Source organism: Phaseolus vulgaris, chromosome 11, assembly GCF_000499845.2.
Source record: "Phaseolus vulgaris cultivar G19833 chromosome 11, P. vulgaris v2.0, whole genome shotgun sequence".
NCBI lineage: Eukaryota > Viridiplantae > Streptophyta > Magnoliopsida > Fabales > Fabaceae > Phaseolus > Phaseolus vulgaris.
Window position 1 is genome coordinate 1,179,112 of NC_023749.2, and position 16,760 is coordinate 1,195,871.

Below are 16,760 nucleotides of genomic sequence, written 5' to 3' on the forward strand. Positions count from 1 at the left end.
TGACGCATTTATTTCATCGAATATTGAACATTTTTTTAAGTTTGCAATTACAATAATAGATTGCTTGAACGTAAGTGAGATTAACATAAATAATTGGATAGATGGAAGAGAAGAAAGCAAGAACATTGTAACCTTAAAACAGAAGCGTAGAAACCTATAATTCCATCATGCCGAAAGCAAAGCAGTGTGAACATAAATAGTAGTAACATTATAAAACACAGTTGGAACTTTCTGTCGGTATCAAAAGTCAAACTAAACTTTTAGAAAGAAAGAAAGAAAGAACTTCTATCTATCTGTGCCACACAAATAACCAACTAGCATTAATGAATCACGGGAATTCACACTTTTTTTTTCATAAATAATGCATTTCATATAACAAATATCATTTTAGCATTGTATTTTTTAAATATTTAATTAATTTATCTCTAAAATGACTTTTTTTTCATAAAATTAAAATATATTAACAAATTTATAATACATCTTCTCTATCTGCTAGATTAAATTCCTTTGTTAAAATTTCATTGATTACAATGGTATTGTTTCTTTATGGATAGACATTTTTTGTTCTTGATTTGTAGTCTCTGTTTCGAGGTTTTTAATGGAAAGAAATTAGACAATGTATTTGAATTATCATTAAAACAAGTTTTTGTAAATTAAATTTTTACTAAATTTTTTGTTTTTATATATGTACTTTTTTTACTAGACAAGATAAATAAAGTTATTTTTTTTTAAATTGTCTAATAATGTTTGGTTTAAAATGGGTTTATAAGCTATAAATAAATAATATGAAACATTTTCTAACTTTTTATTTTTAAATTTAATTTATTACTAACTTTTAAATAAAAGTAGAACTTAGACCAAATATATTCTAATAATAAAAAAATCATTAAATGATATATGATAAATCAAGTCATTTCAAATAAATCAATTTAAATTTAATAAAGATTAAGAAAGCTTGAAAATAGTTATTTTTATTATGTAAGAATTATTGGACTTTAAGTATAATTAAATCTTAAAAAATCAACTTATGAAATGTTGATCTCTAGTCAATATAGAATATTCAACTAATCATATCTTTAATATGCTTCCTTAATTAAAATCATAAGCATAAAATTCCATTATTTTGGACTTTCTCAAATGCCTTGAAGATGAATGATGAGTAATTTATGAAGGCACTTCTTAAGAGTACTCAAGCAATGTTAAATACTAGTTATAAGCTAGAATGAAAGAATCAAAACCCATTTCACCATGCATTGTTTATTAAGATTATATGACACCCATTTTAGAACATGATTTAATGGTATCTGTAATTCTTACAATGATCATTGGAACTTACTCTTACACCTCATACTCTATATAAATTGTGTAACATTACAACCATATATAGTATAAAGAGTGAAAAATTGTTCCTAACATATATTTTTTTGTATGGTCCTTCTAAAATATTCCCTCCACTTATGCATGTTATCTTTCTTGAGAGAGTTTTCATTTTGTAATATGGAAACTGTCCTTAACTTCTTTGGTATCTGCGACAACAAACTGCAATGAAACAGATGATAGTCAATATAATTTGTTTCTCCAAATGCTTCAAATTCAAAACATTGTTAAGGTGTAGAGTGATTCTAAAGGCACAAAATCAGAACTCAATAATTTTCTATCAGGGTGATTTGCTGTTAATTTTCTATGTAAAATACTAACCTCCACGTCTAAACCATTCCTTGTAGCATGTGCTCTTATATAACCATATTCAGAAATCCTTTTCAGGCTCCAACTGTTCTTCTGTTGATGCAAGAAAACATAAATTTTGATTGCTTTGTTCAAAATAAGAAGCACAATTCTGAACATATGTAGATATATATGAAGTGTAGATGATTGAGAATGAAAGAATATGAAGAAGGGATAAATACACTGGATGGAAATTTGTCTAAGGAAAAACCAGCCATGCCAATGACAACTTGCACAGGAGCACTGTAATTTCTGCCATCATATATGTCTACTCCATTTTTATCTTTTGTAGGCAAAGCCTTGCATTCATGTTGAAACACAGAACAAGTTCTCTCATAATTATGCACATGGCCGAAAAGAGCCAAGTCAACCTGTTTCAGTCTCAGAATATGGTCAACTGTTACAAGAATGTCAATGAAACTGTAAACAAAATCTCACGAGCTTCATTTGCTAACCTTATTTTGAACTAGCAATGGCTCCACAACTTCAGCTAAGTTGCTACTAGAAGCTAAAAATCCATTGGTAGAAGTGTACATTGGTCTGTGTCTGCACAGGAACATGTCATGCATATGCTTAATAGATAGATCATAGATCCAATAATGTCATGAAGTTGGAACAAACAATTCTATAAGAGTGTGTATGTGAACAACTTAGTTACCCCATGAAGATTAGCCAAGGAGTTTTCTGTCTATTAACTGATGCCATGTCCTTTTGCATCCACTTATACTGAAGTAGGTGAAGTTACAATTTATATTACTATGTAACTATTCAATTGAAGTATAAATATAGGAAACAGAACAATAACTTCCCTCACTTTACCTGCTCAGAATCCTTTGACCAGTCATGCTCAGTTGATATTACTGTGAAATGAACACTTCCCTGCTCAATAGAGTACCAGGGCTTATCTTTTGCTGAAGTTGGCATTGGAAAGTATGTTTCATAAGGTATTCCACATTCCCCACCAGAGTCAGGAGTAAAATATGTTGAACCTGAATTTATATAATCCCTGAGTATAAAAAAGGGGTTTAGAATATTATCTCCAACACACACCCATCATGTCGAGGTTGTCAACTCATGCATGAAACTGTGTATTTATAGATCTGATAGTAGTCCGATAGCGGGTGGCCTAATAAGTCTAACAAACTTTTGTTAAAATAGACTATAAATAGATCTGATACCATCTTAAGAAGTGAATTTTAAGTCTAGTAACTCGATAGCGAGTAGCCTAATAAACCCAACAAACTTTCGTTAAGATAAACTCTAAATGGTTTCGATACCATATTAAGAAGAAGTGGATTTTAAGCTTAACTTAACCTTATAAAACTAGTTTATAAGGTGATATTTGCAGCTACTTATGTACTATGAAATGTTCTAATCTCTAGTCGATATAAGATCTTCAACCACATGTATTACATTTTAAATATTAAGCAGTTCATACCTCTACAAGAAATTGAGTAATGATTTAAAGGGAACTTTTGTCAAAAAAAATAAAATTCAAGTCATGTATATTTTTGAGGAAAAATGTTATCTAGACAAAATTATGATTCATGTGGATGGCATACCTTTCATGGTTCCCTATTGCTGTCATATAAGAAACTTTGGATGCTACTCGGTTGATAAGGTATAGGAAGAAATCCCATTCTGCAAGAAAACCTGTTGCATAGCTTATATCTCCAATGTGAAACACTGAATTTATATTGTTGGAATCTACATCACTGGCTATGGCTTTAATCACAGAAAGTGCTCCTGGCTGTTTGAAAAAACAAGACAAGAACTGGTCAATACAAAATACCTAAACCTTTAACCACAAACTGAATCATAGAGTGACCTGTCTTATGAGACTCGGACATTCGGACATTCCTCTTAAATGGTGTGTCCGTGTCAAACACATGTATCGAATACTAACACTCGTAGGACACTGTCAGTGAAGTGTCCAATTCAAAAATTATTTGTTGGATTTATGATAATTCTAGCACAGTTTTAAAAAAAAGAAATACATTTATTTTTTAAAAACTCAAACTTATTGTATAAATTTTTTAGTATGATTATAAAAATAAGGAATAAATCATTTTGAACCAGCCATGAAAATATCTTTCTGTTCCAAAAAAACTGAAACATACTTTTTTCCACATAAATGTTTATTATCAATTTATATAATTCATGATAATATAGATCTGTGTCCTCGTATCCTACATTTTAGAGATTATACGTATTTCCGTCGTATCCATATCGTATCAGTGTCTCTATTACATAATATCTCAATATGCATCTAAAATATAAATGCTAATACATTTGAAGTAGCAATTTACCTGAATGTAGTGTTCTTCTGAAGCATCAAGAGGAGTCTTGCCCATATCAGCAAATGCAATGAATCTGAGCTCATCTGATCCTCCAACTGGTGGAGTTGAAAACATGATTTGTTTACTCCAACCAACAGAGTCACTGGACCATAAACAGAAGGAAAATCAACATCTCTTTTCTTGAAATGCTTACAAATGCAAATTTTTGATGTTCAATGTAGAGTTTCTCAAACCATATCCTCAATTTACCTTCCATATCTGTATGAGAAGGTGCTTAAAGGGACAAGGCCAGTCATAACTGCTGAATGGATGTACCCTGGATCATGCCATCCAAAATCCGTAGCTGGGCTAGGTAGAAATGAACCTATTCATTTCAAATGGAAACCAACAATAATGGCTGAAACTATTAAAAGAGTTGTTTTATATTATGTAAAAGAAATTGCTACACTTCAATAGCACAAATATAAAACTAGAGTAAAGGTATCACTCACTGCACATATCAGTTTTTGAAAATGTAGAAACTGTTGAAGTAGCTATTTTCCCATTTGCATATTGAATTTGCTGAGGCTTCTTGTCTCCACTGACCCATGTCAATCTCATCTGCAACACCAAATCACATCTGAGAATAGATGAACAGAGAACATTTGAAGCAGAAAAAACAGTGTGGTTCTTACAGATGTTCCAGATGAATCTATGCTTGAGAGATGTCCATGGAGTGGACTCTTAGGATTAGCAAACTTCAGAGGAGTGGACCTTCCCACAAGGCAGGGTCTTATGAATCCATTAGAGAACAACACAAACTCAATGTCACTTCTAATGTTCACAACATGAAACTGTATTGAACCACTGCATGTTGAGACAACACATTTCCCTTTTTCATATTTCTTGCATTCTTTGTTTTTGCAACTCATGTAATTTGGATCATTCTTCATGAATTGTGACTGCGTTTTCGTTAAATCATTTATTATTATGATCAAATATATGGTATTCACATCAATTAGAGAAGAAAGAGCATCTCTTTGCATGATTTCTGGTATGTGGCAACAAAAAACCAATTAACTGGCATTAATGAAACATTGAGTTTGACTTTTTTTCATAAATATTTAATTTATGATAACGGTTTTCAACTCTTTTTATCTCTCTTTTGTTATGTTTAATCATTAATTAATGATGAAGTTTTATTAATTACAAATATTATTAGTTCAGAAGAATACTTTTATATGTTGACAACCTACACCAATAATATTATTGGTTCAAAATAATGTTGATATGTTCACAATCCTAAATCTTAAATAACTTGTAATATAAATTTTCTCAAATATGAACATTTGAATAAATGAACAATTATAAAATGAGAAATGATAATTTGACAATTTTTAAAGTTATATACAATTTTTATTGTGATGAGTTTAGAAATATAGATTTTTTTTTATGATACTATAGTAAATAACATATATTTGACATTATTTATAATAATATAATAATATTTTTAAATTAAAAAATAAAATATTAATTTATTAAGATGGGAAAGATATGTTTTTTCTATACAGAGTAATGTAAGTATATAAAAAGTATGAGCTGTAAATGTCAATGTATTATTATCTTTTTAAAATTGGCCTATGTTACATTAGTTATATTTTGTCATATGACAGTTTTAATATTATATTTATTATTATTAATTAATTTAGTTAAAGAGAGAAAAAAATATTGTATAAAATATCAAACTGATAAATAAAATAAATTAAAAAAATATTTTTTTTAAGAAAAAGATAGTTAAAGCTGGTTGGATATGACAAAACTATGGATAAATAAATTAATGGGTTCTGGTAGGAATATGGTAGTAATAAATGTAGAACACTGAAACAGTTCAAAGGGGAAAAAAAAAATGAAGAAAATTGAAAATACTCTGTACCTTGACAGGGTAATGGCAAAGCAGAGGAAGTTTTGCTGTATCACCAGTTTGCAGATAGAAAAACTCTTTCATTAAACAAGAATCAACACTGTGCATTACCAATGTAATGCAAAGAAACAGAGAAATTGTTAGTGTTGGAATTAACATTGAGAACAAATAATAAGTAAGAATCATGGTGAAAAGTTCATCATCTCTATCTGCATTTGTCACATGATGTGATGTTACTGAAATCTTACTCAGAATCTATTGGTGAGATCATGGCAACCCAATCATATTTTGAAGGATTGGAAACTCCAGTGACTGTGACTGTGACGAACCCTTCATCTGACAGGGTGGAATTTGAGGTGACATGAACACTGATAAAGGGGTTTGAAGCAGAACAATCACTCAGAATTTTTCTGTTTATCGTTCTGAATTCTGATATAGCAGTGAAATTAAGGTGCATGGCTTTGGTGTCATTGATCACTCGCTCCAAAAGTGAGGAATTGAAGGTTTCAGAGGTTGAAGAACAGAGTCTGAGGGAAAAAACCAGCAACATTGATACATATTTGAGAACCCATTTACAAGATTCCATGGAAGATGAAGAATAAGAAGAAGACATGGATTTTGATTGATTACTATTCAACCAAATTTGATCTCTTAATATAATTCTTAAGCCTTAACCACTACTAAAAAAATATTAAATGGAAATTAAGTTTAAAGACAAAAAGTAATAATTGTTGTATTATTAAAATAAATATTATTTATCGGTTAAAAACTTATTAATTTTTTTATTAAAGATAAATAGTTTTTTAATTAATATGTAATTAATTATCAAGACGTGTAACTAATTATATCTTAATTTAAAAATTATTTAATAATAATATAAATTAATATAAAAATTAATAACTGTTTTAGTATTTAAAATAATATATAATTTAATTAATATATTAATTAATTGTTTTTTATTTTTTAAATTTTTTTTAATAATTTTTTTAGTTATCAATATGAGAAATTGCTATTTAAGTTGGAAATATTGTTTGTATGATGAAAATCTTAGAATTTGTTTGTTTTTTCAATTTCTCAATATATAGTATTATTTATACTTTTATTTTTTCATTTATTATTCTTTTATTTTTATTTTTTTATATAACACTTTTTGTTTTTATTTTTCTATGTAGCACCATTTTAAAAGTTAAAAAAATAAGATAATTTTAATTTAAAATGCATTAAAAATATAAATATTTTTAATGTTTAAAATAGTTATTAATGAATAAAGAAATAAGTTTTTACAAAATAAAAATAAAAAGTAATAAATTAAAAATGTCTAGTTTATTTTTTTTTAAATGAAGAAAATAAAAATTTAAATCCTACAACAACATAAAAATTGAATCTATAAACATAAATTTGTATTTATTTTTATTATTATTGATGATGTAATCATGTTAATTTCAAGTAAAAAATACATGACATAATTATAAAAAAATCAAAGTCAATTAATATTAATTAGTAGTAGACACACAAATAATATTGAAGAGTATTGGCCTGCATACACAGGTCAAATACTATGCTCATGAAAAGAACCTCAAAGAGAAGGCCTAAGTCAAGTCGAATAAGGATTGATATGGACATAAGAGAACCACATGATCGAACAAAAAAAGTCAAACACCAGGACACACAAAAAGAACGTGTCCCAACGTTACTTAATCGTCCACTTCTCGTCATTAATTATATTTTATTTGACACAAATTATTTAATGTACCATTGAAGAAAATATTAAATTAATGATTATCTCTCATTTTTTTTATGTTCAATATATACTTATTTAGTATCACCTTATATCTCTTATCTTTATCTTGTTTTAATTTTGATTTTATTTTTATATCTTTTATCTTTATCTTATTTTGTTTTGTCTTTATTTTATATATTTTATGTTTTTAGTTATTTTTTTTTTTGTCATTCTTTATTTATTTCTATTTTTTTGTTTTTATTTTTATTGTTGCTGTTTTTATTTTATATATTTATTTGTTTTTGTATTTTTCTTCTTCTCATTTTTAAGCATTAAGTGTAGCATTTACATTAGTTTTTTTTTAGGATTTTGCATTTAGGGTAGACATTCAATATTATTTGTGTCCACTACTAATTAATACTAATTGACTTTGTTTTTTTATAATTATGTCCTGTATTTTTTAGGTTCATTTTTACTTGAAATTAACATGATTACATCATCAATAATAATAAAAATAAATACTAGTTTTTCTTTATAGATTCAACTTGTATGTTGTTGTAGTGTTTTATTTTTTATTTTCTTCATTTAAAAAAAATAAACTAAACATTTTTCATTTATTACTTTTTTATTTTTATTTTGTAAAAACTTATTTCTTTATTCATTAATTATATTTCTAACTATTTTAAACATTAAAAATATTTATTTTTTAATGCATTTAAAATTAAAATTATAAAAAAAAATTATTATTATTTTTTTTTTTACTTTTGAAATGGTGCTAGATAGGGAAATAAAAATAAAAGAATGCTAGATAGAAAAATAAAAACAAAAGGATAATAGATAGAGAAATAAAAATGTAAATAATATTATGGTGTGTTAGAATTCACTACTACTAAATAGAAACCAAAATCAATTTTCTTGTTTTCATACCTACTCTTTTATGTAAGCTTTAATTTCTTTGTACAAATTAAAGTTGCGAAAAGTAAATAAAAATGTAATGATATTTTAATTGTTTGGAAAATGCAAATTATGTAATTATTTTTATAAACAAATGATTTAGCCTTCATTTTTAGAATAAAATAATATTTTCAGTTATATAAGAGAGAAACTTATGGGAATCCAACCTTAAACCTTTGTCAACGATTGTACACAAATTTTGTCTATTTTTCATATCATAAGTCATATAGTCATCATTTTAATGTTGAAAGTCAAAAGGTTTAGAAAAATTAAAGCCAAAGTCAAGTAAAATTTCAACAATTAAAACTATTTCAATTCGCACATTCATTTATAATAATTATGATTTTTTTTTTCTAAAATATCATATTCAAAGAATTGAATACAAATATTTTTGTTCTCACTATTTTTTTATTTTAATAATTATTAAATTCAAAATAAAGTAATATATTCATAACTAAAAGTGTTAGGACTTGAGCACTTATTTTTTTATTTATATTTTTTAAATATAAATATCATAAAAAAATAAAAAATATGTTGTTTTCAATATTTATAATTTAAATTTTGGTAATAGTTAAAATCAAAATAAATACTATTTGTTTATAATTAAATGTGTTTGAGATTCGTACATTTATTTGCGTGTACTTATCAGTTCATTTTTAAAGTAGAAATAACAAATTCAAAATGTAAAATAAAAAATACTGCTTTTAACTATTTTCACTATTTATTTTGAATATAATAAAGTCAACACAAAAATAGCAATTTACAGTTAAAAGTAAAAAAATCTCTATAATTGAGAAGCTCTTCAAAATATTTTCTCCTTTTGTTTCTCTTTTGTTTAATAAAATTAAATTAAAAATTTACGACTTTAATAACATTATAACACATGAGGTAAAAAATTAATTATACTATCATATCAATAAAAAATTAAGAGACAAAAATCTATTTAAGTAAAATATAAATACGAGCTATTAAAATTAGAGAAATCAAAATTGCATGTAAACTAAAATATGAAAATCAAATATTATGTTTTTCTGTATTTGTACTCTATCACTAAATTGATTTTCCTTCTTAGTTTAAATTTTAGACCTCTTAGATACTTGTAATAATGAAACTATTGAATACTTATAATAATGAGACTATTGAAATAGGTCGGTGACAGTTTTTTTAGGTGACAACAAATTTTTGTAATAGAATAATATGTTACGTTGACTAATCATTATAGATGCTATAATATTATAATACAGATAACACCGAAGATTCGTTTGACGTAAAAGAAAACACGACGATATTCATTATAATAGTTTTCTTACCACAAATATAAATTGTAGTGAATAAAAAATTAGGTATAAAGTGTCAACTAAGGATTATTTATTATTGGATTGGATACATTTTGATCCAAAGATAAATTTGCATAGTCTCTCTTCAAATGTTGATATTTTCTGTTTGGAAGTGCTTCAAAGAGGAAATTCTTTTGGTTTTTCATGTTTTCGTTTTCTACGTATAATAAATTTATGTTTTTGAGGCAAGTTTTGGCGTCTCAAAAGAAAAACAACAATCTCCTAAACCTTGGAATCTCCCACACTTTAAGCATTGCTTTGCTCCAACACATAGGTTTTGCAGTTTAGGTAAAAAGAAAAACTTATCTTAAAGAAAAGTTACACTAATTGAGTTTCATTTTTTTAATGGTTATGGCTATAAAGAAAAGGTGGAATGTTGCAGATGAAGCTTCCTCGAATATTTGTAGGAAAATTGTATGATATTATTATATACATATACACTAAAGAAATCAATTTCAGAAACTAAAAAATAATTAATTATTATAGTTACTAAATTAGAAACTATTTTAAAAATTAAAAAAATTATTAGTTTCTAAATTAGTTTTTATTATTAATAAATAATTTTTAAATTGATATCTACCAAATTACTAAATATTTAGATTTTAAATTTAGATTTTAAATTTGAAGACAATGTAAAATTTGACTAAGTTTAACAAATGATAGTGGAAGCTCTTACACCACCATGAAAAAATTGAGAATTGATTATGAAACCTATGCTTCTTAAACAAGATGCAAAGTATATCCCTTCTCACATAGGATAATGTTATTTAGTGAAACTGTACTTATTATTAATTGTACATTAATTAAGTTTTAAATAATTTTTAATTACATTTTGATAAATTTTTTGTGTTTATTAAATATTTATAATCTTTTTTTTTTATTTTCAACTTGTTGTTTAATTTTATTATTAACAAGATAATGTTATTATTATTTTTTGTCTTTAACTCCTCGATCAACTAATTTTTCCTTTCTTTAATTTCTCGTACAACTTCCTCTTAAAAAGAGAAACCTAGTTAAATCAACTATTTTTTAAGAGAGGAAAATAACAAATTGACCTACAAATTAAAAATAGAAAACAAAAGTAACATTAGACCAGCTATTTCACTAAGAAAAAAATCATACTCATAGAAAAATAAAAAATAATTTAAACACTCATTAAAAAAAAATCATAAAATAGAAACCAATTTTAGATACCAAACTAATTAGTTGCAATAATAACTAAATTAGAGACATTTTAGAAACTAAAAAAAATTGGTTTCTAAACAGGTTTTTATGATTGTTAAATAGTTTCTAAATTGGTATCCTACCAGTGTTTTAACTATCAATTATTTAGTTTCAAAAATTTGGTAGCAAAAACCTTGATTGTTAATTAAATACCAATTTAGAAACCATTTAACAATAATAGTAGAAACTAATTTAGAAACCAAAAATGTATTTAGTTCCTAAAATTGTCTCTCATTTAGTCATTATAACAACTAATTATTTTTTTTTTCTCAAATTAGTTTCTATTCTATAATTTTCTTGCAGTCACTCTATCTAATTATATTTTATGATCAATACTTAAATAATTACAATAGTGAAAGTGTACTTATTATCTATCATTAATTATACACTAATTAAGTTTTAACTACTTTTTTAATTGAATGTTTATAATATTTTTTTATTTTCATCTAAGTACTTATCGTTTGATTTTATTATTAATGAGATAACATTATTATTATTATTTTTGTTTTCTCGTCTTTAACAAATCAATCAACTAGCTCTTTCTCTCTTTAATTTCTCACACGATCAACTTGTTCTTTGAAAAAAATTGGAGAGAAAAAAAAATAACAAATTGACGTAGAAATTAAAAATGAGAAGACAAAAGTAACGTTAGACCACGTTATATAAAAATAAAAAATAATTTAAACACTCAATCCAATCATATTTTATAACAGATCAGCTCAAAATACTCAAATTTATAACATAATTAAATCTTAATTATACTCTTTTCCAACTAATGTAAATCAACTTATTATAATTAAAATAAAAGTTACAATTTTATATTAAACTATTAACATTTTCAAATTAAACGTTAAGTATCAATTCTACTTAAATAATTTTTTTATGATGTAATAATTATAATTTTCTCGATTTATGTAATTAAAATTATTATTTAACTAGGAGTAAATCATTTTATGACGTTAACTATAAAGAAAAACAATCTTTAAAGTTGTATATAATTTTTTGATGTGATAGATTTAAAAATAAATATATAAAATAAAAAATAAATTTATAATAATAATATATAAAAAATATTAAAATAATAATATTAAGAGTTGTAATATAAAAAAATATATAATATTAATATATCATTATTCAATTAAAAAAAATAATACATTGACAACTATTTTTTTATACAATCACGTTATCAAATACTATTATTTTAATATTTTTTATATTATTTATTTTTAAATTTATTTTTTATTATATATATTTATTTTTAAATTCATTACATAAAAAATTGTACAGAACACTGTAAATTATTAACATATCATTTTTCTAAAAAAAAATCATTCCCATTTGTTTGGCGGAGGCGCGTTCTTTCTCCGCAGACGCAGGAGTGAGACAAAATCTTGGTTTGCAAACAAATCTTTGTGACCCATTTTGTCGGAACACACACTTCTACATTAATCCAATAAACATTTTTGGAGGCATTTAAGAATAATGTTTAACCATTGATGTCCCCTCATCACGATGCACTATGTTCTAAGCACCAAGGAAGAGAGACATGGAATCAAGAAACTTCGTTTGGCCGGCAATGATATAATAATAATAATTCAAATTTTGTGGAAACAGTAAAATAATAATTTCTGGTTAGAAATCTCAGAATCTATGGTGGCAGATCAAGGTGTGTACAAATTAAAAAGACAAAATCATTTTTTCTTTCATTGTCTCCACCTGAATGCACAAAACAAAAGCTCAACTATAAAGCTCAACTTTAGAACCCTTATTCAGACCTCTTCGGATCATTAGTCTAAACCAAAACTCTAAGAATTTCTCATCTACGTTTTCAAATGGATTCAAAAAAGCAGTGAAGAAAATTTGAGGGTGGGTTCATTTGCATATGCATGCAGTCCAAACTATGGACCCAGGTAGTTTTTCTGATCAACAAAATAAGAAAATTTTCCCCTCTTTGTTTTCTTTAGCTACCAATTAAGGATGTTTTACTCAATTCTTAATGTATAATAATCTATGAGGATCATATACTCTTCTTCTTAAATGGTGTGTTCGTATCGGACACATGTATCGAACATCGACACTCGTACGATATTTATAAGAGACTCTTATGATATTTATAAGACATGTATCGGTGAAATTTTCAATTAAAAAAATATTTATTAAATTTTTGACAATTCTAACCTGATTCGTTCTGGTTGAATAATAGGTTCACAGGACCACTTGCAGGGACCCAAAGGGATGAACTGGGATGAAGAGGGCATACGCATAATCAATCTTCTTAAAGAGTGTGCAACTTTTACTGAATCAGAAAACTTCATTGGTGCAGATATTGCACTGTACCATCTCTCTCGCCTTGTTTCCCCAGATGGTGATTCAATGCAACGTGTTGCTACTTATTTCACCGAGGCACTAGCATGTTGCCAAATGACAAAAAATCTGCGTGGTGTTCCAAAAGTTCTCCGTTTGGTGAGAACATTATCAACTCCTGAACAACAACTCGTGAAGAAACTGTTCTTTGATTTCTACCCCTTCTTAAAGATCGCACACACAGTCACAAATCAGACGATTATAGAAGCCATGCAGGGGGAAACAGCGATTAATGTGCTTGATCTGAGTCCATCAAACGCTGATCAGTGGACTGGTCTGATGCAGAGTTTGAGAGAGCGTCTAACAAACACACCGTATCTGAAGATTACAGTCACAGCCATTCATGAGAAGAAGGAAGTGTTGGAGCAAATGGGGTTGCATCTGAAAGTTGAAGCTGAAAGATTGCACTTCCATTTCGAATTCAATGCTGTTGTGAGCAGTTTGGAGAGCCTAGACCCTGAGACATTGCCCATCAAGAAAGGTGAGCCTCTTGCAATCAGCTGTGTTCTTCAGCTTCACTCTCTTCTGGCTGCCAATGATGATGAGACGGTCAAAATGAAGGGTCAAAGGGTTTTTGCTGAGATGCTTGTGAAACAGAAGAACAAGAAGGTGAAACCAAGTCCTGACTCAGCACTCTCACCTTTTTCTCCATGTCCATCACATAAGATGGAGTGTTTTCTGAATGGTCTGTGGAGGCTGCAACCCAGAGTGATGGTGGTGACAGAGCAGGAGTCAAATGTTAATGGAAGTAGCTTGAGAGAGAGGGTGTCCAAAGCTTTGAACTTTTACAGCACACTGTTTGATTGCTTGGAAGCGTCTACTTCAAGAACATGGGTAGGGAGAAGCCTGTTGGAGAAGATGCTTCTTGGTGAAGAGATCAAGAACATTGTTGCATGTGAAGGGGTTGAGAGAAAGGAGAGGCATGAGAAGCTTGAAACATGGATTCCAAGACTTGAATTGGCTGGATTTGGAAGAGTTCCTATCAGCTCCAATGGGATTTGGCTGGCAACAAAGTTGTTGCAGAGCTATGTACCAAGTTACCACATTCATCACAAGAACAAGTTCTTGTTCATTTGTTGGGAGAAAATTCCTCTCTTTTCAATTTCAGCCTGGAAGTTTTAGGACTAATTCTCCCTCCTGAATATCTATTTTATTCTTCTGCATATCCATATCCGTAACATAAATAACACAGTTTTGGATATGTAAATTTAGAACTAAGATGTTCCTTCTGAATATGACCATTTGTAGTACAAGAATGTTTGATTCGGAAGTTTTTTTCTCATTTTAGATGAAAAATCCAAAAAAGATGACATGTAATTTGAGGTTTTAAAAAAATATGGTGCATATCACAATTCATCTGCTCTGTTAGGAGAATTAGCCAAATTTTAGAAGATATATTCTGAGTACCTTATTACCAAGTAGCCTTAATTTAATTTAATCAGGAAGTGTTTTTCCAATTCATTCTATTAAACACATTATTTAACACAATCTCTATTATTATTATTATTACTAGTTAATGATAATAACAATGAAGAATGTGTTAAATATTTATTATTATTATTATTGATGATGATAATAATGAAGAATGTGTTAAATAGTGTGTTAAAAGGATTGTATATTTAATTTTATTTGTTGAAATATTTGAATGATACATTTGTGTAGAAATATATTTTTTTATTGGGTAAATATTGTGGAAGTGTGATTTAATATCTCAAGCTTACTCTTTATTTAACTACATTGGCATCAAATTATCCCTTAATATAAAATGTGTTCAAGAAGGTAAATCAGATGTTCTTGGCAGTTTTCATCAATGCAAAACCTCTGGGAAAATGAGATTAACCAAAAAAATCACACAAGGATAGGGATATTGGGCTTTTACTTCTTGCACCTTCTTTCTGAACCTACACTCCCATAATTGAGTGAAATGACTGAATTGTTCCATCCACTTCTTCCTCACCTTAAGCCACCATTACTGTCATTGATGCACCATCATCGCTGTGAAGAAGAAGAAGAAGAGAAGGAGAATGCTACAATTAGAAGAAGAGGAAAAATCTCATTCTGAAAAACTCTTACCAGAAAACATGAAATGTATTTTGGAAAGTGTTTGTTCTAGAAAACTTATTTTGGAAAATATATTCTGAAAATACTATATACATTCTGAAAATTTTGTTATAAAAAGCTTGTTTCAGAAGTATTTCATGGGTTCTAGAAATTTTATTCTATAAATTTTATTCCAAAAATCTTACCTTATTTCAAAAGACGTATTTTGAAATGTATTTCATAAATTCTAAAAAATGTGTTTTGAACAAATTTCCAGAACAAGTAATTTAAAAGTCACTTTAAATAAGAATAAAATAATTGTTTTATAAATTGTGACCTGCTGGTTCAAAAACAAGGGGTTGCAGGAAGTAAAAGCCAATAGCTTATTGGCGTAACCGCTTGATTGATCCCAATGTAACTAGCCCAACTCGATTGCCAGCAAGTCCATTTTCTTTTAGAAAATTCAAAGTTGGCAATTGCTTCCTGCACCCGATCAATTGTGACTGGCACCCGACACACTTTTAAAAATCCTAAAATGCCCTTGTCTTTTTTATTTACGGATAAAAATATTCGGAACTGCTCGTTGCTTACGGATAAAAATATCCAGAACTGATCGTTGCTTACGGATAAAAATATCCGGAAGCTACAGTTGTGCCTACGGATAAAAATATCCGGAAGCCAACCACAGTTGTGCCTACGGATAAAAATATCCGGACCCAACTATATTTCGGATAAAAATATCCCTAAGTCAAAACAAACTTACGGATAAAAATATTCGGACCCCAAACTCCCTTACGGATAAAAATATCCGCACCTCTCAAAAGTCACTTGCGGATAAAAATATCCGCAACTCTCACTCACTTATGGATAAAAATATCCAAAAGCATGACGTACCTTCGAATCTGGTGCTCTGCCTGCGATAATGGAGGTCACGGTGGGTGCAGAAGAATGGAGAAGAACGTCGCTCACGGTGGTTGGACAACAAGCTTGCTCACGGTGGCTGCACAACACGGTGGCTCGGTGGCTCGGTGGCTGCGGCAGGCACAATGGAATGGAAGAACAAAAGAATAGGGTTGGTGCAGGTGATTGGGTGCATATCACAATTATAGTTTTCAGAATTTCATTAAGGATATATTCGTCTTTTACTATTAAGTGATTGGGTGCCAGTTAGAATGTGTTGGGTGCAGGGAGAATGT

The 16,760-nt window shown here is 27.9% G+C and overlaps 2 protein-coding genes across 2 annotated transcripts; one reads left to right on the top strand and one right to left on the bottom strand.

The window, feature by feature from the left end:
• Positions 1-1,224: 1,224 nt before the first annotated feature.
• Positions 1,225-6,543, bottom strand: LOC137825493 (probable inactive purple acid phosphatase 27). Its single transcript, XM_068631166.1, has 13 exons — positions 6,174-6,543; positions 5,938-6,025; positions 4,700-4,966; positions 4,517-4,625; positions 4,275-4,389; positions 4,035-4,167; positions 3,288-3,475; positions 2,545-2,731; positions 2,384-2,451; positions 2,181-2,271; positions 1,908-2,096; positions 1,699-1,779; positions 1,225-1,539 (listed from the first exon to the last, which is right to left on the bottom strand). The coding sequence occupies exons 1-13, from the start codon at positions 6,536-6,538 to the stop codon at positions 1,486-1,488; spliced, it is 1,935 nt and encodes a 644-aa protein (XP_068487267.1). The 5' UTR covers positions 6,539-6,543; the 3' UTR covers positions 1,225-1,485.
• A 6,267-nt stretch (positions 6,544-12,810) lies between these two features.
• On the top strand, positions 12,811-14,646 carry LOC137821655 (GRAS family protein TF80-like). The gene is made up of 2 exons (XM_068626358.1): positions 12,811-12,826; positions 13,364-14,646. The coding sequence occupies exons 1-2, from the start codon at positions 12,811-12,813 to the stop codon at positions 14,644-14,646; spliced, it is 1,299 nt and encodes a 432-aa protein (XP_068482459.1).
• Positions 14,647-16,760: the final 2,114 nt, after the last annotated feature.

Excerpts from the sequence above, each read along its gene's own strand:
- LOC137825493 (XM_068631166.1), bottom strand. The coding sequence starts at position 6,538 with ATGTCTTCTTCTTATTCTTCATCTTCCATGGAATCTTGTAAATGGGTT. Across the intron at positions 2,732-3,287 it reads GCAATAGGGAACCATGAAAG|GGATTATATAAATTCAGGTT; the intron begins GTATGCCATCCA and ends TTTTATACTCAG. Across the intron at positions 1,780-1,907 it reads TAGACAAATTTCCATCCAGT|AAGAACAGTTGGAGCCTGAA; the intron begins GTATTTATCCCT and ends TTGCATCAACAG.